The sequence below is a fragment of the Orcinus orca genome, chromosome 16 (genome assembly GCF_937001465.1).
Source record: "Orcinus orca chromosome 16, mOrcOrc1.1, whole genome shotgun sequence".
Lineage (NCBI taxonomy): Eukaryota > Metazoa > Chordata > Mammalia > Artiodactyla > Delphinidae > Orcinus > Orcinus orca.
Window position 1 is genome coordinate 51,103,447 of NC_064574.1, and position 27,370 is coordinate 51,130,816.

Below are 27,370 nucleotides of genomic sequence, written 5' to 3' on the forward strand. Positions count from 1 at the left end.
CTAGTGGGCTCCGAGCATGGCCATCACCCAGGAACTTGCTCCAGTCTCAGCCACAGGCAGGCAGGCAGGCAGGCCCTCGGCTTCAGATAGGCAGTACCCATGCAGCCGTGTGGCTCTGGCCTGGCCCCACTGCAGGCCACGTCCCCTTCATCACCTGGGGTACCCCCTTCTGCTTCTTTCAGAAAGACATCTCTTTCTTTTCATCTAAGGATGTTGCCTTATTTGGATGTAGCTATGTGTTTAGACCTTTTTTCCTACTATTTATATGTGTTTGTGGCAGAAAGGAGAGTTCACTGGGTGTCTGGTTCCTTTTCAAAATACTGGATCCAAATAATTAAGTACAAATTATTTTCTTTCAGTATTTCAGATATGCCCTGCACTGTTTCTAAATTGTTCTTGTTGATCTTTAGTAGCTCCTTCACTGGTCTATGGATTGAAACCTCAAGTCTGTGTTACTCCCAGGTTCTGGAAGAATAGTTTTACTGGGTACACAGTGTAGGTCAAGCATGGCTGTCTCTACTCCTGGAAGGCTTGGGCGGTGCTCGACCTCCAGGACTGGAGCCCAGGGTTGGCTGCTTCTTCCTGTGAGCAAGCCCAGCTCTCCCCACAGGTCTTCCCCGCCCCAGCACTCACTGGTGACCACCTGAGCTGTAGTGTCTGACAACTATGAGTGGGGTGACCCCGGAAGGCAGAGAAGCTCAGCTATGTGCATTATTGCAAAATAAATTTATTTGAAGATAAACTGTCTTATAAAAGGTCAGAGGCAATTTGAGATCCCAGTTTCAGCTAGTCTCGTAAAAAGATTCAACTTCAAGTAGCACGATTTCGTGTCTGCTTTTAATCCTGAACGTTTTTGAATAATGAAACAGCCAACTGTTTACACAACACACTCAACATCTGACTCCAGCATCCCTGGCCCCACAGCTCAGGGACCACGGTGCCGCAGCCCTCAGGCTCAGGCGGTCCCAGATTGGGCCACCGTGGCCACCAGCTCTGACAGCACACACAGGTCCTGGCATCCCAGCCCTTCCCTCCCCAGCACCTTCCAAAAGCATGAGAATGTAAACCCAGACCAGCCTGCTGCTGAGGCAGGGGTCTTTCTCCAGTTCCCAGGAGAAATCCAGATGGACTCCTGCATGACGGTGTGCTGACAGGGTGGTGCGGGCCTTCCTGGTGATCCCTGGCAGGCCGGCCAGCTGAGGGGCCTGAGCGGGTGGCCTCACCAGGGCCTCACCTGGCTGCCTGGCAGCCCAGAGGGAGGAGGAGGGAGAAAGGAGGCTCATGGGTGTGGCGGCTCCTGCCTGCGCTGGCAGGAGCTACGTCCGGAGCTACGTGAGGATCCTGGCGATGGCCTGCAGGGAGGGGAAGTCGTCGTCCCGGGCAGCGTGCAGCGCCTGGTGGCTGTTGACATCACCGTGCGCGAGCACCTGCTGGCAGGTGGGGCACACGCAGCAGTCCAGGCCCGCCTGCTGGGTGCTGGCCTGCCATGCACTCTTCTTGCTCTTCTTGGCCTTGGTGCCGGCAGGCCTCTCACGGCCTCGAAAGCCTGTGTGTGCAGACAGCAGCTCCTGCTGCTTGGCCGTGTCAGGCAGGAGCACCAGCAGCTCGTTGAAGATCTTCTGGAAGTTTTCCCCCAGCAGGTCCCGGCAGCTTTTGTAATACTGGGCTGCGGAGATCACGCCCTGCCACCCAGAGCCAGACCCAGTCACACCTGGCCCAGGCCTGGGCCCCAGGTGGCCGGGCTGGCCCCCACACCCCCGCCTGCCTGACCTGTCTGAACTGCCCCGAGTGGCTCTTGAACTTGCTGAAGCAGGCCTCGTCGCTCTGCAGAAAGTCCTTGATGGACTGGATGAGCTGCAGGTTCCTTTCCCGGAAGTTCTCGGGGATCAGGTAGGCCCGTGGCACGGGTGTTGGCCTGGGTTTGGAATCGGGACATGGGGAGGAGGTGGAGGCTTCAGCCTTTGGAGTAGCCCAAGGTGAGGGCACTCCCCCCACAGGGGCATGAGGCCAGGTGGCCCACCCACACTTACGCTTTCGTGGTGGTCGTAGTGCTGGGGACACAGGCCGGGTGGGGGCTAGGCAGAAGGCCAGAGAAGCCAGGGGGTGGCTTGCTGACAGGGGGCACCAGACCCGGTGGAGGTGGAGGCGGAGCGCCCTTCAGGAGCACCACGGTGTTGAAGCCTGTGGAGGATGGGGGGGCACACAGGAAGATCTCAGGACGTGACCCTCGCTGGCCAGGCAGACAAGCCTTGGTCCCCCACTTCCCATAAGCTGCCCATCTCACCAGGGTCAGGGTCAGGCTTTGTCCACAACCGCACCTCCCCCACAAAGCAGGCCCAGGGCCTGATGATGCCAAGAGCCAACATGCATGCTGTGCTCCCTCATGGCAAATGCTGGCCTAAGTTAACTCATTTTTGCCTTCATCTCAAGAGAGTGCTAGGGGCTTCCCTGGTGGTGCAGTGGCTGAGAATCTGCCTGCCAGTGCAGGGGTCACGGGTTCGAGCCCTGGTCTGGGAAGATCCCACATGCCGCGGAGCAACTAGGCCCGTGAGCCACAACTACTGAGCCTGCGCGTCTGGAGCCTGTGCTCCACAACGAGAGGCCGCGACAGTGAGAGGCCCGCACACCGCGATGAGGAGTGGCCCCCGCTCGCCGCAACCAGAGAAAGCCCGCGCACAGAAACGAAGACCCAACACAGCCAAAAATAAATAAAAGGATGCAGAGAAGTTATGTGGCAGACCAAAGTCACGCCGCTCACAGACATGGAGCCTGCATCCAGACTTGGCCGTCAGGTTTCCAAGGAAGCTGGAAACCACCACACAGGCTCATCTCTCCCCACCTGCACCTGCACAACCTCAGGCTATGCTCCTCTTGGGCCCAGGGGCTCCAGCCTGACTCAAAAACCTGGCCCCTTCCCAGATGCCCAAAAGCAGGCCTGAGCCAGGCACACATACCTGGGGGCGGGGGCATCCTGGGTGGGCAGGGGCCGCAGAGCGCTGGGAAGTCTTCCTGGGGCGTGGGGCAGGGGAGGGGCCCCAGGGGCCTCGGGAGCCCAGGGGGTTCCTTGGGGATGCTCCGAGCTGGGACCAGCCCCTCTGTGTGTCCGTTGACGATGACAGCAGCTGACCCCTCAGCTCTGCCAGTGGGGGCCGCGGGGGCCTGCTCAGCCCCGGGGGGCCCATCTTTGTCAGGGGGCAGTGGCGGGGGAGATGAGGCACCCGACTTCTCGGAGCCCACCTTCTTCTTCTTGCCGACCTTGGTGAAGGTCTGGGTGGAGGCCACAGCCAGCAGGGAAGAAACGGCGACTGTCGTGGGCACGCCCCGCACCTCCTGGGTGGTGAGGCTGGAGCGGCCATCCTCCTCCTCCTCCTCCTCCGCGCGGGGCAGTCCGCTCTTTTTACCACCCTTACCCCCCTTCCCAGCCTTCCTGGGGGGCTGGCTTCCCCCGCTGGCAGACTGGGCCCCTGGGGCGGGATGCGCCACCTTCTTGCTACCACTGCTGTTCCAGGCAGAGATGAGACTGGTGGGGGCAGTGCTGGGCTTGGAGGCAGAGGACACCAGGGCAGGAAAGTCCTCCTCCTGGAAGGTGCTCCTGCCCCTGGCGGGGACAGAGTAGGCCAGCGCCAGCCCCACGGGGCCCAGGGCAGCTGCTGCGGAGCAGGGGGAAGAAGTGGAGGCACAGAGACTGGGGAAGTCTTCGTCCTTGAGCTTCGAAGTGGGGGGCGGGAGAGCACTGTGCCGAGAAGAGGAGAGGGGTCAGTGGCCTGCCAGGCCCTGGCCTGCCCGGCGGCCACCCTCCACCCACCTTACATAGGAGCCCCGGTTCGTGCACACATGTACCTTGGAAATGTGGCTCCTGCAGCCGAGCCAGTTGCTGGCAAGGCCTCTTGGCTCACAGGACCATTTATTGAGGCTTCCTTGGAGCCTACAAGACACAAAAGAACCCTAGGTCAGGGCTGACCAATGCTGAAGGGCAGGATCAGACCCTGTGGGGTGACTGGCGAGCACACGGGTTCTCACTGGCCTTGTGGGTGGAGGCCCTGCGAGTCCGGGCACCGCCACGCTGGTCAGGAGCCCACCTCCCACCTCCTGCACCAGAGTAGAGTTGCCTACAGGGAAGGCCCACTCACCTGGGCCTTCGCCCTGAGTCCGGGGCGGGCGCCAGGGGCCCCGGGGCTCCTCAGGACCCCGCGCACCTGCCTCCTCCTTCCTGGGCCTGCTGCCCTCCTCCTGGTCCTCACTCCTGCGTGTGTCCTGCTGCTGCTGCTGCTGCTGCTGCTGCTGCTGTTGCTGCTGCGCGGCCACCGAGGCCCGGATGGCAGCTGCCACTTCTCGGTCTTCTTCTTCCCTGGAATGGGGATGACTTCAGGCTGGGCAAGGCCCAGGACTACAGTGACATGCAGGATGAGGGGCTGGGGAGGGGCCTTGCCCCTGTGAAGCCTGGACACCAGGAGGCTGCCTGCCAGGAGCCAGCGGGACCGGTGCCAGCCCAGCCTCCCTGTCCAGGAGAGGGCGCTGTGGAGGGAGCTGGACCATCCACCTGCCAGCCTCAAGCTTCGGCTCCCTGGGCAACACCCGGCCCTGTTCTCTGGGGTAGCATTTGGGGTCCACAGATGCCTCGATCCAGCCCGGCCATCGGGGGCAGCCCAGCCTGAGTGCGTGCCTGCCACGCTGGGGCTTCATGGCACAACTGCACTGAACCCCCAATGACCCAGGACCCCCCTTACCACCCCAATCTGCAGGGTCCCAGTGTCTCTGGCTAAAACTAGGGGAAAGTGAAGGAATCCTCACTGAGGACACCTAGCAGACCTGTTGCCATGCCCAGGACACCAGAGGCCAGAAAGCCAAAGTCCCCTGACAGCGGTGCCTATCCCCAGCCCAGCTGTTGGCTGCTGCCACCGCCTCAGGGGTGGTGCCAGGAGAACGTTAAGTCCTGGCGGCACGCAAATCCTCCCACCTCTTGTACCTCCAGCTTCCTCGGCGGCTCTGCTGGGCTCCACGACCACTGGCCCGGCCCGTGCGGCCCTGGCGGTTGTACCTGTCCAACTCCTCGTAGTCCTCGCCACCAACAACCCCTGCGGCCAGCACACAGCCCGTCACGGGCCCAGGCCAGACCGAGGCCAGTGCTCTGGCTTAGACAGCAGAGGCCTCCCCACCCACCATAGCACCTGAACCTGGGGTATGGGCGCAGACACCTCTCAGGGTTCACAGTGGTCCTGGGCCTCTAGCCTAGGCACCAGGTCAGAGCAAGAACTGGGCTGGGAGAGGGGCCTGGGCCTGCTGGCCCCACAGTCCCAGGAGGGACCTACACACAGTGGGCACTCAGTCATCCTCCTGACCGGGGGAAGAGTCCCAGGGACCCCAGAACAGCAGATCTGAGAACCTTCAGGAGCCAGTGAAGAGCTCCCTGTCCCAACATGCTCAGGTGCCTGGGGCTCCTCAATGGGCTGGGGGGACACAGGCTCAACAGGCTTGTCCCTTGTCCCCGCTCACACGTGAGGGGTCAGATCAGGACCTGGGTCTGAGGCCTCCAGAGCAGGGCTCCGCAACGTGAGCCCTGCCTTGGGGCCCCCGCTCGGCAGGGCGGGCCCCACTCACCCTCGTTCCGGCGTGAGTGCCGCGGCGTGTAGCTGAACTGCAGGTCGATCTGGCGGTTCTGGCGGGCCTCGGCACGGCTCCGGCTGTGGCAGGCCATCTTGTGGGCCTTGAGGTCGATCTCCGTACGGAATGCGTGGGTGAACTGCTCGGTGCTGCAGCGACCCTCCTCGCACAGAAAGTGCTTTTCTCGGAAGTGCTCACGCAGATACGCGTAGTCGCTGCCGGAAACCGGGTGTCAGCAGGGGCCCTCGCCCAGCCCGCTTGGGTGTCCCAAGGTTGCCGTGCGCCCACTCCCACCTGTAGTAGTCCTGGGCCCCGTCTGAGTCGCAGAAGTGGCAGAAGTAGTGGTCGCGACGCAGGTGCTTGAGGAGCTCGTCGTTGTCCAGGTAGCGCTCGTCACAGAACTTGCAGAGCGGGTGCCCACGGTGCGACGTGTCGTCAGGGTCCCCCTGCATGCGGTGCCGAGCCAGGTCCTTGCGCGAGTACCACTTGCGCTCATATGTGAAGATCTGCAGGGAATGGGGGGCTGGGAATGGGGTGGGGGCTCCCAGGCCTCCTGCCCCTTCCCATGGCCCGACAATGCAGGGGACCCTGTGGCATCAGTTCTGCCCCAGAGCCCCAGACACCAGCAGTCTGGCAGGCTCTGTGAGGCAGGAGAGCTGGGGATGCTGGGAAACCCTGGGGATCTGGCCTGTCCAGGGCCAGAGGCAGCAACAAGCCGCTCACAGCTGTCTGGCTGAGCACCCTGTGCCAGCCTCTACTGGGCCTGGCCTCCACCCACCTCCACCAGGTGCTCCCTGAATGCCCGATCCCCAGGCAGGTGCCATGGGGTAGGGTTCACCTTGAGGTGTTTGAGGCACAGCTTGCAGCAGAATAGCTCATGTTGCTTCCGCATATGCTGCTCCAGGTCCCCAAAGAGGCCAAAAGGTGGCAGCTCAGGACACCGTGGGCACTCGTGCTGCAGCAGCTGCCTAGGGAGACATCGAGAGCCACCAGTGCCCCCGAAGGCACTCAGCATCACTGTCCAGAGGGGCACTAGAACCACCCCACGGCCCCTCACCCAACGCCCCTGCAGATGCCCTGGAAGCAGGAGCCAGGAGGATGGGCACTCCTGCCCCACCGTGCATTTCAGCACTCTGACCACTGAGCCAGATGGTGCTGGGCCCAGGGCCTGAGCTGAACAAGGCCACGGGGTGGGGCTGGGTCCACGATCCAGGAGACTGACCCCTGCATCAGATGGACATGATGACTGAGCCCACACAGGTGCCTGCCCCCTCACCTGGAAGATGAGGACCACCCCCAAAACAACTGTATCCGTTTATGAGGTTTTTCCGCCATAGGCTAAGAGCTTGATTTGCAGGAGCTCCTGACCACCTCAAAGAGCCCCAGAAAGCAGGGCTGTGTGCCTTCCCTGAATTCACCCCTTGTCGCCCACTGCCCCCTCTTTACCACCACACCAGGAGGGGGACTGTGAGCATCCCCCGTTACAGTAGTGAAAACCAATGACAGAAACCAGCCACCTAGCCTTGACATCTGCACCACACCAGTGCCCCCTCCCCGCTGAGGGATGTGAGGAGCAGAGGAGGTGACAGTCCGTCCCCACCACAAAGCATCCCACAGACCCTCAGAAACCCAGGCCGAGAATTCCCCTCTCACCTGTACAAGGCAAACACTTTTCCATCGGCAAAGTAGATGTCATACTTCTTCTCATGCTGAAGCTGATGGATAGGGATTGTGGCAAAGGTAGGAAGCTTCTTCCCAAAGACCACCTGAAACCAAAAGCAAAAGGGACTGGTGAGCCGGACCATGGATGCGTCAGGCTGAGGAGAAAGGGAGGCACTCAGGGCCCCTCCTGGGAGGCTTGAGGCAGGTCCCAGCAGGAAGCACCCTCTGCCAGCCTGGGCCAGCCTTGTCTCCTCTCCCCACCCGCAGCCCACCCACCTAGGGTTGCCAGGACAGAGACGCAGCGGCTGGCCTTGCCACCAGGGGGCAGCCGGCTCCACACTCATCCACAGACAAACTGGCACCTGCCAGAGAGACAGAGGCCGCCCCAGGGGCAGAGACAGGGATCAGACAGCCAGGCAAACCGGGGCTTAATCACATGGGTATTGGGCACAGGATGACTTTCACCAGGAGAAAGGAGAGACACAGTCCAAGGAGCAGCTAAGGAAACAGTGAATGCTACCAGGCCAGATTGCATGCGTCAAGGCCTGGCTACCCTCCACGCACCCATGATGCTTCCATGATGGCAAAGGGGGAGAAGGGCTCCCCCACAGGACTCGGTCATGGCCCCCGCCTGTTCTTGGCCAGCTTCCTGCCTGTTAACTGGGCTGTCTGGGGGTGCCAAACAGAGGAGCTAGTGTGCTGGTTGTGGACACCTCTGCAGCCTGGCCACTTCTCAGGGGTCTCCAGCACTCTCAGGTAAAGCCTGCTGAGCCTGGCCCAGCAGCCTGCTCTGCCTCTCCACAGACCCTGGCACTGGACGATGACCAGACCCCTGTCCCAATGCCCCCAGCCTGGCCCCCAGGGCCCCCGCACAGGCTCAGGCCTACCCTCTGAGTCAACAAGGGCACTGCTCCCTCCAGGGCTCCCTCATCCTCCAGTCCCCCTTTCTCTCTGTCCCCTCCCCCTTGCATCAAGACCACACTGGCCCATCTCCTCCTCTCCGTGCCCCTTTCCGATCCACCACTGTCCCCCAGCCTGGAGCTGGCCACTCGCCTCAGCTCAGAGTCCTTACCAGCACACCCAGGGGGACAGCCTTTCCTTGGTAAAGGCCACATCAAGATCACCCCTGTTAGGTTTAGGCCCAGTCAGGGAGGATGTCTGGGGCCAGGGTGGCCATGAACTTGGGAAAGCGTAGGACTGGCTGGGGAGAGTGGGTGGTTACACCATCCCCAACAGCAGGGTGGTTAAAACTGATTCCCTGGAGAAGGAGATGGGGAGCTCAGCCTCTACTTGTGAGGACATGCTTGGGGGTGTGGAGAGCAGGCTGACAACCAAGCCTGCCCCCCACCCGCCCCCACAGGAGCCCAATGGAAGCATCATGGTCCAGCCACAGCCATTCTGGAGGGTCAGAGCAGGGTGGGGGGGATGGGCAGCGCCCCAACAGGCTTTTCTTCCCCTTGTCACCATGTCTGGCAAAGCTGGGCAGGATGAATGTGGCTGCCCACCCCTGCCCCCGCCACACGCTGAGCGCACCTCATCCTAGCTGCACCCTGTGACCCATCTTCACAGGGAGGTCTTGGCTCTGCCTCCAAAGGGTCACCCTCCGCACCCTCTGCCCCAGTTTTCTCCGTAGTCCCGAAGGGACATGGGGAAGGTCCCCGAGCCTTCCACTGGCTTCTTCTCATGGGATCTGCCCTCCTAGAGCAAGCCCACATCCAGCCCTGCCTTCCAACCACTCCCAAGGGTACCTTTCCAGCACAGACCCCAGTTCCTGCCTGGGGATAGGCGCCTGCAGGTGCAGGGCCATGAACCACTCAGGATGCCGCTGGAGGAGCACAGAGCACAAGGAATTAACCACCGGGACTCGGTGCCCATAACCCCAGCCTCGAGGGGAGCCCCAAAACTGCCAACAAGCATCCAAGCTCGACAGACTCAGCAGAGGAACAACTTCCCTCCCAGAGAAACCTGTGCCGGGAGGGCCCGCGCCCCACCCTCACCCCGTCACCCTGGCACCCTCCTTTCAGAGGTCTGCTCTGATCCACCACAGGTGGTATCTCTCCTTGGGCTGTGAGCACCCTTGCCGTGGACTGAGTGACAGTCAGCTTGGGTGGGGTGTCTGTCCCTCCCGAGCAGTCTGGTAGGGCAGCCCAGGTTGGGCACACCTGAGCCAGGCCAGAAGGGGGACACTGGGTTGGCTCAGGAAGAGATTGGAACCACAGAAGAGGCTTGGGAAAGGAAAGTGTTCATTTGAGAATGAGGGTGAGCAGGTTTGGAGCTGGGGGGTGGGATGGGGAAATGCTAACTGCCCCTCACAGACAGGCTGGGACCAGGACTGGGCCCCCCGGGCCTGCACCAGACGATGGGATGGCAGTGCAGCCTGGAATGGCCAGTGTCCCTGCCCTCAGCAGAGGGTGAGGTGAGACACAAAACTGCATGGATGGAGAAGGATGAGGGTATGGTGGCCTGGCCAGGGATGGGCAGGAACCCATTAGGGATCCAACCAGTGTGGCCCAAGACCCACCCACCCTGGTGATCACCCTGATGGGAGGGGATCATGGGTCCAAGGACAGAGGTACAGGCCAGGCCTAGATACTTGAGGAGGGACCGCCCTGGGCAGCCCCTGGGTGGGCCAGGTAGTAAATGACTAACGGGGCAAGGGTGCCTCTGGGTGGGCCCCAAGATCAGGTCCTGAGGAGAGGCAGATGGGGGCGAAAGTCCCCTCAGACTCCCCCACCACAGGGGTTTCTGCCTGGGGCCTTGCTGCTCCCCACTCCCAGCGTGCAGCGAGCACTCACGGAGAATGAGTGCGTGAGAGGACAGGGATGGGTGTCAGCAACGACCAGTGTGAGAGCGGCTGGACGGGGAGAGTACAGGGACCCAAGGAGCCAGACGTGGACAAGCAGGTCCTCTCAGAGGAGGCGGGCCAGGACCAGGTTGGTGGAGAGGGGGCAGGGACAACAGAAGTACATGGCCTGAGTCAGCAGGTCCTGCCTCCTGACCTGCCTTCAGCTTCCCCTCCCAATTCCTACCTATGAAATGGGGCAGTGGGGCTGTACCAGGTGGCCTGCAGGGCCCCTCCTAGCTCAGACACATCCCACTTTGTACAGCAGCCCCATCAAGCCTCTTCAACATCACCGGGGATCAGAGCAAGGTGGAAAGTAAGACAAGAATTGTCTTTTAGAAGAAAGTGGCCTGGGGGAAAGATACAACCAGGGAAGACAGGAACCCAGGACTTGACAACAGTCTCAGCCAGTGTGCCCTCAAGACCAGCGCTGCTGCTACCCATCAGCTGGGAGCCTGCCTCGGCCTCCACCCTGAGCAAGTGCCGGGCAATCTAACTGATCTGGCTCCTCACCCAGGCCGGCACAGGGAGGCACCAGGTCAAGATGTAGGAATTAACCAGCAAACGGAGCTGGCCTGTCCCAAAAAGCATTTTGGCACACTTTCCTCCCAATTTTTTACAAAGACTTAGTCCCATAAAAGAGACAGAGGAGAGGCAGGGTTCAGGGGTTTGGGGCTGCTGTGGGATTTCCGAGCAGGCATGGGACACAGGACGTATTCAGAGGACAGTGCAGGACTCAGCAAGGGAACAGAAGGGATACAGGGGCGTTCAGAGTTCAAGAGTGAGATGCAAACAGGATGAATGGAGAGGAGCATCATCTTCCCAAACTTCCCAGAACGCCCTCCTGCTCCCTAGCAACTAGGAGCAGGCCTGAGAGGAAGGCCAGACTTGGCCAGGGCACCTGATGCCAAACCACACCCCAGCTGGAGCCAGCTGAAAGCTCATGTCCACACCCCCTTGCCACAGAGTCCTTGAAGGGTATGGGACCCACAAGGTATGAGAGAGACCAGATGCTAGCTACAACACCCATATATAGGTGTCTGCTTACTTCCTGAGACCTGCAGTGCCCAGGGCCGGGGCCTCCGCTGCACGTGCCTGCCTGCCTGCCTGCCTGCCTGCCTGGAAGGAAGCTACAGGTGTGCTGGGAAACCTGGCCATTCAAGAGTTACATCACGTTATGCAAGACTGGAAGGCAAGGCAGGCTCTGGTGAAGTTGGGAGGTGCCTTCTGACTAAGTCACAGACCCAAGGTTTCCCCAACTGCTCCTGCACCCCATATCCCTCCCAGGTCCGGGTGCATCTCTGTCCACCCCATTACAGACTGACAGCATCTCCAAGTGTCTTTTTCAGATAGGGCACAGAGTAGGTGCCCACAGAGTGCTCATGGGATTACAGCATTTTCTTGGCTCCTTTAACATAAAAGTCTACTTTTAAAAAAGAAAGTGAAGAAAGGATGTCGTTTCCTTTCGTTTCACAACTCTGGAAGCAAACATATCTCAAAGCACAGCAAACCAAGGGAGCTCCAGCTAGGTGCTCCCAGCCAGCAGCGGGCATTGCGGGGAGGGTGGGAGAAAGCTCCGTGGAGCCCTCTGACCTCACTAGGGCTTCCAAGTCTGGACAATCAGAAACTCCCTCTCCTCCACTCTGGAGCTGAGCCCCACCCCGCCCCCCCGCCACGCCACCGCCACCAGGTGGAACCGGCAAGAAGGAGGAAAACTTCGCAACACTTTTATCCCCATCCACCAAGCACCCTGAGGAGACCTCAGTGGTTCTGCCTTCCCCTCTGGTGGTGATGGTGAGTACAACCATCACTTAATAGAAATGCCATTCTCAGAAGGAGTTTGCTCAGCGTCACCCAGAAAGGCCCAGAAACACAGCTAGGCTGGAAATGCCCAGATTGACCCTCTGCTTCCAGGACAGATTGCCACTGAAGGTGCCCACTTTCCCTGTTGCCTCCACCGGAATGGAGACCTCTGATGAATAATCTCCCAAGACGAGCAGGTCTAGGAGCTCCTGCTCTGATCATGCCCCTCCTGTGGCCCGGCAGGAATTCCCGGGGCTCAGGAGGAAAGCCCCCAGACTCTGTCCCCACAAGGACCGCTGCCTCTTCAAATAAGCTCGGCCACCTCCTGCCTCCCGCCCCCACACGCCCCACAGTCGGCCCCACGATGGGGACCCCGCCCCGGGTGGCCCCGCCAGGCCTCTCTTTTGGAAGTCGGCGCCACTAGGCCTGCAGCCGGACACCAGGAAGGCAAAGTCCCCTTCCGGCCTCCGGGTGACCAGCCGCCCCGCCCGGCCGCGCCCCCGCTCCCGCCCAGTTGCCCCGACATGCGGCCCTGCCAGCGCAGCTCACCTGGCGCAGCTCCTCGCGGCACACGGCGCAGTAGCGCTGCTCGCACAGCACCCGCATCTTGGTGGAGCAGCGGTAGCACACCGGGTGGTCGCAGCGGCCCAGCGCCGTGGCCTCCAGGTCCCCGCAGCACAGCACGCAGCTCCCGCCGCCCCGCTCAGGTGCCGCCACCGCCGCCTCCAGGGCCGCGCGCCTCCCCTCCTGGGCCGCCGCCGCCGCCATGGTCCGGGATCCGGCCCCCTCCCGGCCGGCGCGGCGCGGCGCGGGACAGATTGGCTCCCAGCGGGCCCGCCCCTTCCGGGGCGACGTCACCGCCCCGCCCAGCAACGGCCCCACCTGGCGGAAGTGCGCTCACGACTTCCGCCTCAGCGAGGCGCCGGCTAGAGCGGCGCCACCGGCACCGGGCGCTCTAGGCGGAGTGGGCAGGTTGTAGGTCAGCTGCAGGTCCGGCGCCGGGCTGCGGGCATCAGGCCCTCCTCTCCTCTGACCTTAGTCTTGGGCCAGCTCTGTCCTCCCAGAGCAAAATGTTTAATGCTCCAAATATTGATGGGTCATACTTATACTAAAGTGTTACTCGTTGTTCATCTGAAATTCAAATTTAACTAGAAGTCCTGTATTTTTATTTGCTAAATATTTTGCAACCCTATTAGGAGCCCAAAATCTCTTTCCAACCCAGATCTTTCTTTTGAATTTGGGACACACACGGGCGTGGTCATAGGGCACACACACGCGCTTGCGCACTCACAAACACAATCCCTATCAGAAAAGACAACACGTGGTGACATCAGTCTCTGAACTAGGAGCGGTCTCCCCCAGTCCCGATAGAAAGGCGGGTAGAGAACCTGTCCTCTTCACGGCTGGGCCCACCCAGCTGAGCCCGGAGGCTTGACGCAGAGAAACATCAGGGCAGGTTTGCTGATTGGACGGTTGTGAATCCTGGGGCTTTGGGTCTCTGCAGCTGTTGGGGGGCCTCCTCATTACCCGTGGGGGCCAGGCACACTCAGGACCTCCCTTCTGCTATCACAGGAGGCTACTCCGGATCTGAACCCTTCTAGAAAAGAGGCGGTGTGTTGTGAGCGGATGAGCTTGGACTTTAGAATCAGAAATGGGCTGGAGGACTTCCCTGGCTGACCAGTGGTTAGGACTATGCCCTTGGGCTTCCTTGGTGGCTCAGTGGTTGAGAATTTGCCTGCCAATGCAGGGGACACAGGTTCGAGCCCTGTTCCGGGAAGATCCCACATGCCACGGAGCAACTAAGCCCATGCACCACAACTACTGAGCCTGCGCTCTAGAGCCCGTGAGCCACAACTACTGAGCCCGCGTGCCACAACTACTGAAGCCCGTGCACCTAGAGCCCGTGCTCTGCAACAAGAGAAGCCACCACAATGAGAAGCCCGCACACCGCAACAAAGAGTAGCCCCCGCTCACCACAGCTAGAGAAAGCCTGCGCGCAGCAACGAAGACCCAACACAGACAAAAATAAATAAATTAAATTAATTAATTTAAAAAAAAGACTATGCCCTTCCACTGCAGGGGACAGAGATGTGATGCTGGAGAACTATAGAAACTTGGCTTCACTGAGACATCAACTCAGCAAACCTCCTCTCATCACCCAGATGGAGCAGGAAGATGAAATGGAGACAGTAGAGAGAAGAATTCATCAAGATACCTGTTCAGATGAGCTGATTCTCCTTAAAGCCAAACAACCACAGCAAAAACAAGGTATTTTGGAGAAATATACACACAATGGCAAGAAGGAACAAACTCTTGGAGGCAATCCCATTCAATGCAGTGAAACTGTTGAAGCCTTGAGTGTGAAATCTAGCATTACTCACAGTAAAATTTACCCTAGCAAGAAACTCCATCGATACCTTGACTCTGCAAAAGTCCTTAGAGATTCTTCACATCTTAAGCCACCTGAGGGAATTCTTCCTCGGGAAAAATCTTATGAATGTAAAAAAGATGAAAATGCCTTCCTCAGGAGTTCTAACTTAGCTGGGCTTAAGAGACAACATACAGAAGAGACATCCTATGAATGCAGTGACTGGGGGAAAGTCTTAAATTCAATCTCACACCTTAAGAAGGATGAAAAAACTCACATTAGAGAGAAACCTTTTGAGTGTAATCAGTGTGGTAAAGTATTACAGAGCCATTCATCCATTAAGTTGCACATGAGAACCTACACTGGAGAAAAACCATTTAAGTGTGATCAGTGTGGGAAAGCCTATAGCTCAAGCTCTTACCTTACACATCACAAGAGAATTCATACTGGAGAGAAGCCCTATGAATGCCATGACTGTGGAAAAACCTTCTGAGATAGCTCACTTCTCAGACAACATTCAGGGACTCATTCAAGAGAAAAAGCCTACAAATGTAATCAATGCAGCAAAACCTTCAGTAGAAGCTGTAGGCTTACCATAACCAGATAACACATACTGGAGAGAAACCGTATACGTGCAGTGATTGTGGGAAAACCTTCAGTATCCTCCCATATTTTAAAAGACATAAGGCAATCCACACTGGAGAGAAATCCATTGAATGTAGCCATTGTGGTAAAGCCCTAAGTAGTAAGTCATCTCTTAAGATACACCTGCGGATACACACTGGAGAGAAACCTTACAAGTGTGATCAATGTGGGAAAGCTTTTAGGCTGAGCTCCAACTTTATCAGGCACAAGAAAATTCATACTGGAGAGAAACCCTGTAAGTACAATGACTGTGGGAAAACCTTCAGGGATAGTTCATGCCTTAAAGAACATGTGAGAATTCACACTGGAGAAAAACCCTTTACATGTAATTGATGTGGAAAAGCCTTCAGAGTGAAATCTTTCCTCGTTTTACACAAGAAAATTCACATGAAAATGAAACATGAATGTAAGGAATGTGGGAAAACATTCCGTGGTCTCTTATCTCATAGGAGGCATATGAAAATCCATACCAGGGACAAGAAACCTTTTAAGTGCAGTGAGCATGGAAAAGCTTTTAGCAGGCATGTGTCCCTTACAATACACATGAGAACTCACATGGAAGAGAAACTCTATGAGTGTAATCAATGTGGAAAATCCGTTAGTGTAAAGTGTAATCTCATTGCACACAAAAGAATACATACTGGAGAAAAACCCTATAAATGCAATGTCTGCAGGCAATGTTTCAGTAAATCCTTACCCCTTTGGTGTCATGAGAGAACTCATGCTCAGTAAACCCCCTTTTAATGATATCCATGTAAAGTAGCTTTCAGTGAACTCTCAATCTTTAAGACATACAACCAAATGCTAAGTGAAAAGAACTGGTTGTGAAGAATGTGAGAAAGCCTCTAAGTAATGCATATATGGAAGAAACCTAAGTTATACAATGATTGTGAGAAATCGTTTATTCATTCATTATCCCTTAGAAGATATGTGATAACGCTGAGGGAAAATGTTTTAATATCTTCAAGACTTGTTACTTGAGAAAAATAAACACCTAATGTTTTAAGTCAAAAAAAAAAAAAAAAGAAAGAAAGAAAAGCTGTCCTGCTGTCCAGCTGCCCTACAGTGAAGCCCACACTCAGCAAGCCATGCCCCCCCAAAAAGGAGCAGCCAACCAGTGTTGCAGGGTCTCACTCACAACTGTGCACAGGCAACAAATGATCTCCAGACTCATGAGGAAAGCCTGCAGTGTGTGATACAGGGATGAAAACAAGCAGACCCAGAGATCAGAAGGAAATTTTAGACAGATCATAAACATATATATATATATATATATATATATATATATATATTTATATATATATAAGCCACAGAAGCAATCCCAGAAAAGGAGGGAAAAATCTGAACTTGGATAGTGGCAGTGGAGATTAAAAGGAGGAGAAAGAGGGCTTCCCTGGTGGTGCAGTGGTTGAGAGTCCGCCTGCCGATGCAGGTGACACGGGTTCGTGCCCCGGTTTGGGAAGATCCCACATGCCGCGGAGCGGCTGGGCGCGTGAGCCATGGCCGCTGAGCCTGCGCGTCCGGAGCCTGTGTTCTGCAAGGGGAGAGGCCACAACAGTGAGAGGCCCGCCTACGGCAAAAAAAAAGGAGGAGAAAGATTCAAGAGATGTTCCTCCCTCCAAGGATATATATATATATATATAATTTATATATATATTATTTATATATATATTATTTATATACATGTATATTATATATATATATATATATGGTATTCACAAGAAAGATATTCCTTCCATGAAATGAGACTAGGATGCCTTGAACAACCATAACAACCACAAAGTAGAGAACAAGAAAGAGCCCTTAGAAATTAAAAATTAAAAACATAACAACAGGGACTTCCCTGGTGGTCCAGGGGTTAAGACCCTGCACTCCCAATGCAGGGGGCATGGGTTTGATCCCTCATTGGGGAACTAAGACCTCACATGCCACATGGCGCGTCCAACAAAACAAAACTAACAACAACTAAAAGTTCAAGAGCAAAGTGGGAAGATAAAGTTGAGGAAGTCTCTCAGCAAGCAGAACAAGACAACTAGATAGAAAACAGAGAAAATAAGAAGATAGAAGTCTGAATCCAGACAGTGTAGTATCTAACTAATAGGAATTTCAGAGAGAACAGAGAAAATGGAGAGGCGCAAATTATCAAAGAGCCAATAAGGCAAGATATGCCAGAGCTGAAGGACATGAGTCTCCACGTTTAAAGGACCCAATCAAGTAAAAAAGACCCTCAGTGAGGGACATCATCATGGAATACCAGAGTACTACAGATAAAGCAAAGGGCCTGAGAGCTTCAGGAGGGAGGGGGTAAGGAGGGAGAAAAACTTGTATGATGCATTGAGAATCAGACTTACAATCCTGGGACACTGGAAGCTAGAAATTCTCTCCAATTTCTGAAGGAATATGATTTCCATCCACAAATTATACACCTAGAATAACTTTCCATCAACGCATAAAGCCATCAACATAAAAAGGACAAAGTATTTAGCTCCCATGTCCCCATTCAAATGATGCCTGTGCAGAGGCTTAGAGACTGGATGTCCAGATTGGAGCAGGAGGCCAAGGGCTCCCAGAGGGAGATTTCCAGAGTAAATAAGGAACTGATGGTGGGTGATCTCCTTGTGTGCTTGAGAATCAGGAAAATTTATTGCAAGGAGCTTGGAGCTCCTTGGAGCATTTGGGGGGAAATAACAAACTAAGAATATACAAAAACAAGGAAAGAAAAATAATAAGACAGCTATCAACAAGAAAAAAATGTAATTATAGTAACACTACTTGGCTCAGCAGAGAGTAATATTTACATGGTCAGAATAATATAAATGCTCACTAGTGTCAACCAAAAATTATGATAAAATCATATTGGGAGGATGGAGAGATGAGAAGTGAGGTGACTGGGGTGGGAGAGAGCCAAAGCTTCATCTAAATTAGGAGGAAGCCATGGGACTTGCCTGGTTGCGCATTGGTTAAGAATCCGCCTGCCAATGCAGGGGACACAGGTTCAAGCCCTGGTCCAGGAAAATACCACATGCTGCAGAGCCCCTGTGCCACAACTACTGAGGCTGTGCTCTACAGCCCGTGAGCCACAACTACTGAGCCCACACGCGTAGAGCCCGTGCTCCACAACAAAGAGAAGCCACCGCAATGAGAAGCCTGCACACCACAATGAAGAGTAGCCCCTGCTCTCTGCAACTAGAGAAAAGCCCGCGCGCAGCAATGAAGACACAACGTAGCCAAAAATAAATAAATAAATTTAATAAATTAGGAGGAAGCCATTTGATGCCTTAAAAAAAGGTAAATTTAAAAGCAGCAGTTTATAATCTCAGTTAGTGTTTCTCAGTTGGAAGTGATTTTGGCCTCAAGGAGACGTGGAAATGTCTGGAGACATTTTTGGTTGTCACAGTGGGGTGGGATTGTTACTGACATCTACTGATGCATTAGTTTCCTATTGTTGCTGTAAAAAAATTACAACAAACACTGGCTTAAAACAACCCAAATTCATTATATTACAGTTCTGGAATTCAGGAATTCAAAATAGGTCTCACTGGGATAAAATCAAGGTGAAGGTGGGCTGCATTCCTCCTGGAGGCTCTAGAGGAGAATCCATTTCCTTGGCTTTTCCAGCTTCTAGGGGGAGCCTGCATCCCATGGCTTGTGGCCCTTCCTCCTTCTGCAAAGCACATCACTTCACCCTCTGTTTCCATTGTCACCATTCCTTCTCTGACTCTTCCTCCCTCCTCCACGCTAAAGAACCCTTGAGATTACATTGGGCTCACCTGGATAATTCAGGGTGCTTTGCTTATATTAAATTCAGTGGATTAGCATCCTCAATTTTATCTGCAACTTTAATTCCCCTTTACCATGTAAAGTAAATATTCACAGGTTCCAGGGATTAGGGCATAGATGTCTTTGGGGAGGGGCTATTTTGCTGCCTACACAAATGAGTAAAGGCCAGGGATGCTGCTCAACATCCTACCATGCCAGAACAGCCTCACAAATGCCAACGATGCTGAGGTTGAGAAAATTCCGATCTAAGGTGATAGATGAGTTATTCTGGGGCTTCTGGCTAGGAAGTGGCGTAAAGGAGCCCCCTAGGGAGCTGAAATCTTTTCTACCTTGATCTGGGCTGTGGGCACACAAGTGTAGGCATATGTAACAAATGCAATTGTTAAGATGTGCACACTTTACTCAAAGTATCTTATACCTCCTTAAAAAGACCACCCATTTTTAGAGTAGCAGTTAAGTTTATGATTTCAAAATATGGAGGCAAATACTAGGAAAAATAGCTGAAAGAGTTGGAAGTAGTTGCCCCTGGAGGGCAGGATGGGGATGTGAAAGGGTGGAACAGAGACAACTTTATTTTGTCCCTTATACTAGCATTTGACTTATAACGTATATGACCTTGATATTATAAAATATAATAATTTTTAAAATGACAAAACGGAGAGATTTCCTCATTTACTGTGTCATTAGGATGGGGTTCCTGTTGGCAGCCAGGCTCTGTGCCTGGGATGGGGGCCGTGAGTATGAGGCAGACATGGTCCCAGTCTCTGGAGGGCTTGGTCCAGTGTCAGGGGAGGTGGTGTGCAAATACTCAGAAGCCATGATCAGTCAGCTTCTAGAAGGGGCTGTGTGTGGATGAAAGGAGTGGTGAGCCCCAGAAAGACAAGGCAGCTCTTATGGACCATTAGGGCCACTACCTCCTCTGGCAACAGACTTTGGCTCCAGAGTCCTGGGTGGGGGAGGGCTGGCAGAGACATTTGTCCCTGGGCCCCTGGGGTCAGGACTAGGTAAAGCACAGAGCCCCTCTTCCTGAGCACCCCAAACTAGGAGCCAACAGGGACCATCAAGTTGTTCTGTGCTTTTCTCCCTTACCCAGCCCTGGGCTCCCTGCCTGCCTGCCTTCCACACACCTCCAGCTGACAGGCAGCCGCCCGCCCTGCTCTGTCCTAATGTGGCCTTCATCCTTCACCTGCACCCTGACATTTTCACTCTCTCTGGTTCGCAGTCATAAACAAGCGGGAGGGATTGCCGGTATTTAAACTTCAGACACCAAACGTATCATTGTGCAGAGCATTTTTTTCTTTGCTCAACATTGCGTTTTCAGATTTACCATGCTGCTAATTGTAGTTCTCTTAAATTTTCCAACTGCGCAGAAACGTCCGTTACAGCATAGGCCATGATTGATCAGATTTCACATCGATGACGTTCTCCCTGCAGAAGCTCCCTGTCTGCCCAGGCTGCAGTCCTCTGCATCCCCTTATTAGGGAGGGGGCAGCAGTGCCAGGGGACCTTGGCAGCCCGCTTGTGCCACACTGCCCGCCCACCAAGCACTCTAGGCAGCTCACCAGAAGAGTGAGGCAGAGGTGGGAGGGGGCAGCTTTCCACTCGGCCCACTGGTCCCTTCGGTCCTCCAGGCCCTTCCAGGTGCGCAGGTGGCTTCCTCTGTACCCCCTCCCTGCCTGGTCCCAGCGCTGTCACCCCTCCATCAAAGGGATTTCTCTGACAATTTAGGGGACTAGGCAGCCGCTAGAACAGCAACAGCAATTAGATGGTAGCCACGCCATTTATAGAGCGCCTACTGTGTGCCAGGCACAGTGTCAAGATGTCAAGGCCCAGCCTAGATTTTTTTTTTTTAAATATTTATTTATTTATTTAGGCTGCACCAGGTCTTAGTTTCACATGCGGACTTCTTAGTTGTGGCATGCATGTGGGATCTAGTTCCCTGATCAGGGACTGAACCTAGGCTCCCTGCATTGGGAGCGTGGAGTCTTACCCACTGGACCACCAGGGAAGTCCCCCAGCCTGGATTTCTTTTCTTTTTTAAAAAAAATTATTTTATTATATTTTTATTTTTGGCTGCATTGGATCTTTGTTGCTGAGTGCAGGCTTTCTCTAGTTGGTGAGTGGGGCGTTGTGGTGCGCGGGCTTCTCATTGCGGTGGCTTCTCTCATTGCAGAGCATGGGCTCTAGGCGCCCAGGCTTCAGTAGTTGTGGCTCATGGGCTCAGTAGTTGTGACTCACAGGCTGTAGAGCACAGGCTCAGTAGTTGTGGGGCACGGGCTCAGTTGCTCTGCGGCATGTGGGATCTTCCCGGACCAGGGATCGAACCCGTGTCCCCTGCATTGGCAGGCAGATTCTTAATCACTGCACCATTAGGGAAGTCCCAGTATTCTGTGAGTATTCTTAATACTCACAGCAAGCTGACCGGGATTATCCCCAGTTTACAAATGAGGAAACTGAGGCAGAAGAGGTTGAGGCACTTACCCCTCCCCCCCCCACCACCATCAAGCCTGGGTCACTGGGCTCCAGGACACATTTCTCAGCAGCTCTGCAGGGCCTTTGTGGGGAGAGCTGCTGCTGCTGCTGCTGCTTCTAGAGCTCCCCAGGGGATTACCAGAATCTCTCTGCCCCTCATGCCTCAGAAGCAGACACTGTCCTCGGCACCCCTCAGCCCCTCTGTTCCTCTTCCAACATGCAGGTCTGAGAGGAAGGACAGACTCAGACTGTTCCCCCATGCCCCCGGGATCACCCCTCCTTTTTGCTGAAGAGACAGGCGGAGGGGGATGGGAGGTTTCCATTGAGCACTGCAGCTGGGGTCCCCAAACTGGAACTCTCAGGCTGGGGGTCTAGGTTGGGCCCCACTCCCCCTAGTGCTTACCCAACAGGTGACCTGGAACAAGTTAATTTTCCCCATGCCTTAGTTTCTTCATTGGTAGATGGAATCAATAATTGTCCCACGTTGTGGCATTGTTTGGAGATCAAAATAAGATATTTCAGGATCCTTGGTGTCTGGGATCTAGAAGGTGCCCCGTGAGTGGTGTGGTTGCTGGGGGGTGGGGTGAGGTGTGATTATTTTGAGGGCTGCATCCTCCCTGGTTTAGGACTCAGGCAAGAATGGGTCAGGCCCTGTCCTCTGGAAGGGGGCTATTAAGCCCAGGCAGGCACAGAGGGATACTCTGGGAGACTATTCAGAGAAGGGCTATCTAAGCAGGATCCTGAAGGATGAGTAGGAGTTTGCCAGATTGAAAAGGATGGAATGTCCCAGGCACAGAAGCACAGAGGTGGGCAAACTCATGGGTTGTTGGGTATGGCAAGTGAATTGAGACTGCCCTGGCCAGAGAAAGTGGTTTTGGGGGGGATCATAACCAAAGAGGAGGCTGGAAGACTGCAGAGCTTATCCTTCCCAGGCAGTATGAGGAGCTGACTCTTTATTCTGGGAGCCTAACCTAACCACTGTTTCAGAGAGGGTTTGATGCGGCCAAACTTGCAGTTGCAAGCATCCATCCAGCTGCAGCTGGGAAGTGGGTTGTTGGAGAGAAGCTAGGGGTTAGGGAGGAGAGGAATGGGTGTGGGAACAGATTTGATACCTGTGTTAGGCGAGGACAGGGAACAACCCTCCAGGGGGAACATACACAGAGGGGTCTTGAGTGGTGCAGAGGGCCCCCACCAATCAGCTCTCCTGCTTTACCCCAGTAGGGCTCTGCTGGCCTCCCTGTCTTTGCTCTGCTTGTGCCCCACCTGCAAGAGCTCTGGCTCAGGGAACATCCTGTCCCCCCATCCCTATGCCTGGAAGTTCCTCTCTTTGGGGGGAAGAGGCAGAGGGGGGCTAAGAGAGGGGAGCAGGGGAGCCCCAAGCAGAGCGTCAAGATGAATTCTACATAGAGGCCCACTCAGCGAGGGTGCTTCAGTAACACACGTCCCCGCCTCGCAGCCTGGGCTCCTCCTCTCACTTCATCCCTCCCCCTACCCTTGGGGAGCCCCTCAGGTACCGCGGGGGCGAGCAGGGGCGGGGCCACCGAGCAGTTATAGCTGGACCCACCCGCACCAACTCCTAGCCTGTAGCCTCCCGCACTCCAGCTTCCCGACACTGCGCGCCCAGACACGACTGAGCCAGTTTCTGGTCCGCCCTCCGGGCGGCGGTCAACGTGAGCACCCTGGCGCGGGGCACGGGGGTGCGGAGCCCCGGGCGGGGGCCCACTGCGAGCCGCTGGCTGATCGCATTGCTGTTGCTGCTGTTGCTGCTGCCGCTGCCCGCCGCCGCCTGGTACAAGCACGTGTCGAGTCCCCGTTACCACACGGTGGGCCGCGCCGCGGGCCTGCTAATGGGGCTGCGCCGCTCGCCCTACGTGTGGCGCCGCGCACTGCGCCCGGCTGCCGGGCCCCTTGCCTGGGACGGCTTCGGCCTGGCCGTGTACCCCCAGGGGCCATCTGCCAGAAGCACCGTCTCTGGGGGGCCCGCCGCCCGCGATGCTCTGTTGCTTCCCTCCGGAGTTCAGAAACTGTGGGAGGTGCGACGCAGAAGCTCCCGCGCAGGGCTCCCGGTGAGTGCGCCTCGCAGCCCGCGCGCCCCGAAGTCCGCGCCCCAACCGGAGCTGCGGCTGGGATCCTACTCCTGGACCTCTGAAGAGCGGGCCAGGTACGCGGGGAGAGGAAGGGGACGGGGACAGCAGTGGACGAGGGTGTCTCGGGAGATCTGAGACCGGAGCGCACGTCTGCCTGCCCACAGGGCACCCTACAACCTTTCCATCCCCGACTCCCAGTAGAGGAAGGCTTTCCTGGGGCAGTCCCTACTCTTCCAGCCTGGGGAGTCGGGGGAGCGGTAGTGGAGGTCGCACAACCCTCTTCCCACGGTCCTCTCTGTTCTTTCCAGAGCCTTCGGAGTGTCTCCTGCTCAGTCATGGTCTGCGCAGGGAACCGCCTTCGCCAGCCCCCGCCTCTCCCCAGAGCCGTCCTGATCGCAGCCCCTGCCCACGCCCCCACGCCTGACGCAGGCGGAATGTCTTCTGCCAGCAGGCCGGCCATCTGGTCAATAAAACCTGCCTAGTTGCCGCGCCCCGGTGTTTGACCCTTTTCCTCCGCGATGTGTACTTTACATATAGCTTCGGGGCGCAAACAGCCGCGCCCACGCCCTGGCAAATGTCAGGAGCCCTCCAGCTGGCCCGGGCAAGCTCCCCTCAACAGCCGAGATCTGTGTGTCCTTGCGGGGCAGAATGGGGGACGGAGGCTGACTCTGCTGGGGGCTGGGTCCCCTTCTCCCTTCTCTGCCAGTGCTGCCCCTCCTGTTAGGGTGTGAGGTCATTAGACCAGGTCCCAGGGTCCCCCAGGAGGGGAGGGGTATCCCACGGTGGGGGAAGGCAGTCAGACGCTGGGTCCTGCTGCCACTTACCAAGGTGTGCAGGAGGAGGAGAGCAGTAGCTCACACCCTCCGCGCTGAGCTGGAGCCCCCACTCCAGCCTCCTAGGAGGCCCACAGGAGGTCCCCTCACTATGCCCCCTGGCCAGCATGGGGAGAATGTCCTCCCCAAGGGGGTGGGACCTTAAGACCTGGCAGCCCATCCAGTCTTTTCCCCGTCTCCCAGAACTCATTTCAAACCCGGATCTCCTTGGAACCCCTCCCTCCCCTCAGCCAAGGGCTTCCAGAGACAAAGTGGGAAACACCTGGCCCCCTTCTTCATCGCTATGGCCGTGATCTCTCCCTAGGGAGGAAGGGTCCCTCCACCTGAGACCCCCTTTCCTCCTCAGGAACCCCTCCACTTCTTATCCCCTTCTGCATTTCCAGTTATTATCTCCAGTCCCCCCATATAAATGTGCTCTGCCATCTTGAATAGCAAGAACCTCCCTCCACCTGGGTCCCCTTCCAGTGCCCCCCTCACTCCACCCTTCTGTTCCCCCTTCAACCCTCTTCAGTGTGGTCTCCGACTCCCACAACTGTCCTGGACCTCGAACTGCCTGGTCACTGTGCCCTGATGCTGTCTGCCCTTCTAGTCCTCCCTTGGCCATGTGGCAAGGCTGCCCTTGGGGCACCCAGCAAGGACAGGGGAGGGGTGGCCTCATGTCTGTCTAGCTCTTGGTTTTGGGGTGCCCACATGGAGCCAGCTCCCACACTAACCTCCTTGGCCTCTGGAAGCACCCTCTGGAGGCCTCTTCCCACTGGCAATTTCCTCTCACCTCCTGGGTGCATCTCTCTTCCACATGGTCTGCTAATATGGGTACTCTGTTTTACTCCACCCTTCCAATTCTTACGGACTCCAGAATTTATTTACTCCGATTCCACTCAGTATTTTTTTCTTCTAGGATCTGCGCTGGGGGAAGTCACAGACCACTGAGGTCAACCTCCTCTCCCCCAACTCCACCAGTGCTCTCGCCCCTGCTCCTCACTGAACTTGGCCTTTCAAAACATGGGTGTCCTGACCTTGTCACCCCCAGTCCACAACACCTCAAGGGCGTCCACCACCCATGCAATGAAATCCATGCTCTGAGGCCAGGCCCTTTTCCACAGTCTCATTCCTCCCTCCCCTTCCCCACACAGCCTGCAGGAACTCTAGGCAGATTCCAGAACAGCCCTGTGGTTCACCCTGCCTGAGGACTCCAGGGCCCCAGGCCAGGTTAAATGCCCCTCCTGGAGGCTGCCCCAGCCCTGGGCTTCCCCTTGCCAAGGTACACAAATCTGTTTCCCTGGGTCTCAGTGATGTTTCCCCAGTGCTCGCCAGGGCCTGGCACCAAGTGGCCTGCAAATGTTTGGTCACAAGTGCTGGAACACTCGGTGAGGGGCTAGATTTCATGGTGCCTGAAGATACCCCAGTCCAGAGAGGTTGGTGCCAGATTCAAGACGAGAAAGCAGAGCCTGTTAGGAGCTCAGCAGAGGCCCAGCTTCTCTGCTACCACCCCCATGGCGCCCCTATGCTCCTGCAGTGCAAGCAGCCCTGGGGCGCAGGTGTCACTCCAATCCCCCACTCGGCAGGGCTGGACCAGTCAGAGACAGAGAGGTGGAACCTTGGGCAGCTCCCCGGACGATGTAATCCCACTCATCGCCGGCAGGAAGCGCTGCGCGGCTGCTCTCCCGGGCTACAGTCGCACTCCGCTCCTCTGGCGATGGGAGGAGGTAGGCGGGGCCATCCCTGGGTGGGCGGGGCAGTCCACCTGGGAGTCCTTGACCACGGGCCTTATGCACTTCCGCACTCTTCGATCCTCGAAGCCTCTCCAATTCTCTCTCCCTCTCAAGACCTCTGGGTCTCTTGTTCTCATCTCTCTTCCCGTTGTGCTGGTCCCGCCTGCTCCAATATGGGGCTCTGAAGAGAGGCCTGGCGAAGTCTAAAGGAAAGGGTCGTAAGCGACGCCTGGTCATCGCGCGAGGCCCTTAATGCCTATTAGGGAGGGGGCTCCGGCCCTCCCTCAGGAGACAAGGCCTCTGCTCACGGTCACACCAAAAGAGTCTCTGCCCAGACCCAGGCTCTGCCCCATCTCCGCAGGGAGGTAGGTTCAAAGGTCAGAGGAAACCCCCTCCCCCCAAACAGGAGCACAGGACAATCCTACACCAGGTGGACCTAGGGGAGAGAAGGACTGGAAGATCTGACATACTTCCTCTCCCTCTGTCGCATCCCAGCGGACCAGGATGGCTGGAGTGGGGTGAGCACAGGAGCGTGAGGGGGTGGGGGTCACCCAGACCTCTGCTCACCTGCAACCTGCCCGCCTTCCCACCTGCTGCTGGCCTCGTGCTCACCTCCCCCAGCCCACCCCCAGCGACCCAAACAGCTTCCAGCCCAAACACCTTTCAGTGCACACTTCCGGGCCGCTGCCCAGGCTTCTCCCTTCCCTTTGCTGCCTGGGCTCTCTCTTCTTGCACCTCCGCACAGTGCGGCTGAAGGAAGAGGCCTGGGAGAGCTTGGCCAGAGAGCTGCTGGCCTCTCACCCCAGGCGCTCCGTACTCACCCTGTTCCCTCTCACTCACTCCAGCTCTCCCTTCCCAGTGGTTCCCTGCTGCCTTTATTCTGTTGCTTTTATCCACTTCCTTTGCTACCTGTCCCCTTTGTTACTATGATGTTGGCTTTGTTACTCTGCTAACCTTTCTTGGTACCTCCTTGGCTTCTCTTTTGCTTTGGGGCCTCCTTTGTTATTCTGGGGCACAGTGTTCCTGGCCCCTGGCTGTGACCACATCCCTTGGTTACCCCACCCTCCAGTGGTGTTCTGTTCCCATCCATCTTCACTCACAGGCTGAGTCCTGGGCTGCAGAAGGCTGATCTGGGAGTGTCTGTTCTACAGAAGGGGAAGAGGTCTCCAAGCCTCCTGACCCAAGGGATCAGGGGTCCCTACCTTCCCTTCCCCTTGGTCTGGGGGTCTCCCCTCCAGCCACCTCCCTCGTCTCTGGTATGGCCTCAAAGCTATAGCATGGCAGGTCCTGGGTGGTCCTGGTTGCTATAGGGTGACCCCTAAACCCCACCTGGGGTGGCATATGGTGGACCCCACTGTCCATACCCACCCTCACTGCCTCCGGGGACAGCAGTACCAGGTTGGGTTCAGGGAGGCCAGTCACAGGCCAGACAGGCAGCCTCTGGAGAGACAGACAGACAGATGGAGGTGGCTAGCCAGGCAGCAGCCTATGGCAGCATCATCCAGGGGATGGGGGAGCAGCCTTGCCGCTTCAGCCTAAGTGGCTTTTAGGGACAGCAGCTGGGG

At 56.4% G+C, this 27,370-nt stretch overlaps 2 protein-coding genes across 4 annotated transcripts; one reads left to right on the forward strand and one right to left on the reverse strand.

Moving 5' to 3' along the window:
- Positions 1 to 707: 707 nt before the first annotated feature.
- Positions 708 to 12,745, reverse strand: ZNF598 (zinc finger protein 598, E3 ubiquitin ligase). Of its 3 annotated transcripts, none has more exons than XM_012533207.3 (12): positions 12,458 to 12,745; positions 7,255 to 7,367; positions 6,440 to 6,569; positions 5,896 to 6,107; positions 5,599 to 5,816; positions 4,967 to 5,075; positions 4,131 to 4,348; positions 3,841 to 3,925; positions 2,955 to 3,733; positions 2,031 to 2,181; positions 1,771 to 1,915; positions 708 to 1,682 (listed from the first exon to the last, which is right to left on the reverse strand). In XM_012533207.3, the coding sequence occupies exons 1-12, from the start codon at positions 12,674 to 12,676 to the stop codon at positions 1,329 to 1,331; spliced, it is 2,733 nt and encodes a 910-aa protein (XP_012388661.1). In that variant the 5' UTR covers positions 12,677 to 12,745; the 3' UTR covers positions 708 to 1,328. The 3 variants fall into 3 exon arrangements, with proteins under 3 accessions (XP_012388661.1, XP_049554768.1, XP_033285045.1); XM_049698811.1 differs by having other exon boundaries at positions 4,197 to 4,348; positions 4,958 to 5,075; XM_033429154.2 differs by having other exon boundaries at positions 4,958 to 5,075.
- Positions 12,675 to 23,743, forward strand: NPW (neuropeptide W). Its single transcript, XM_033429449.2, is given in 4 exon segments — positions 12,675 to 12,872; positions 22,776 to 22,824; positions 22,827 to 23,334; positions 23,569 to 23,743. Coding segments are annotated over 4 exon segments (840 nt in total). The 3' UTR covers positions 23,654 to 23,743.
- Positions 23,744 to 27,370: the final 3,627 nt, after the last annotated feature.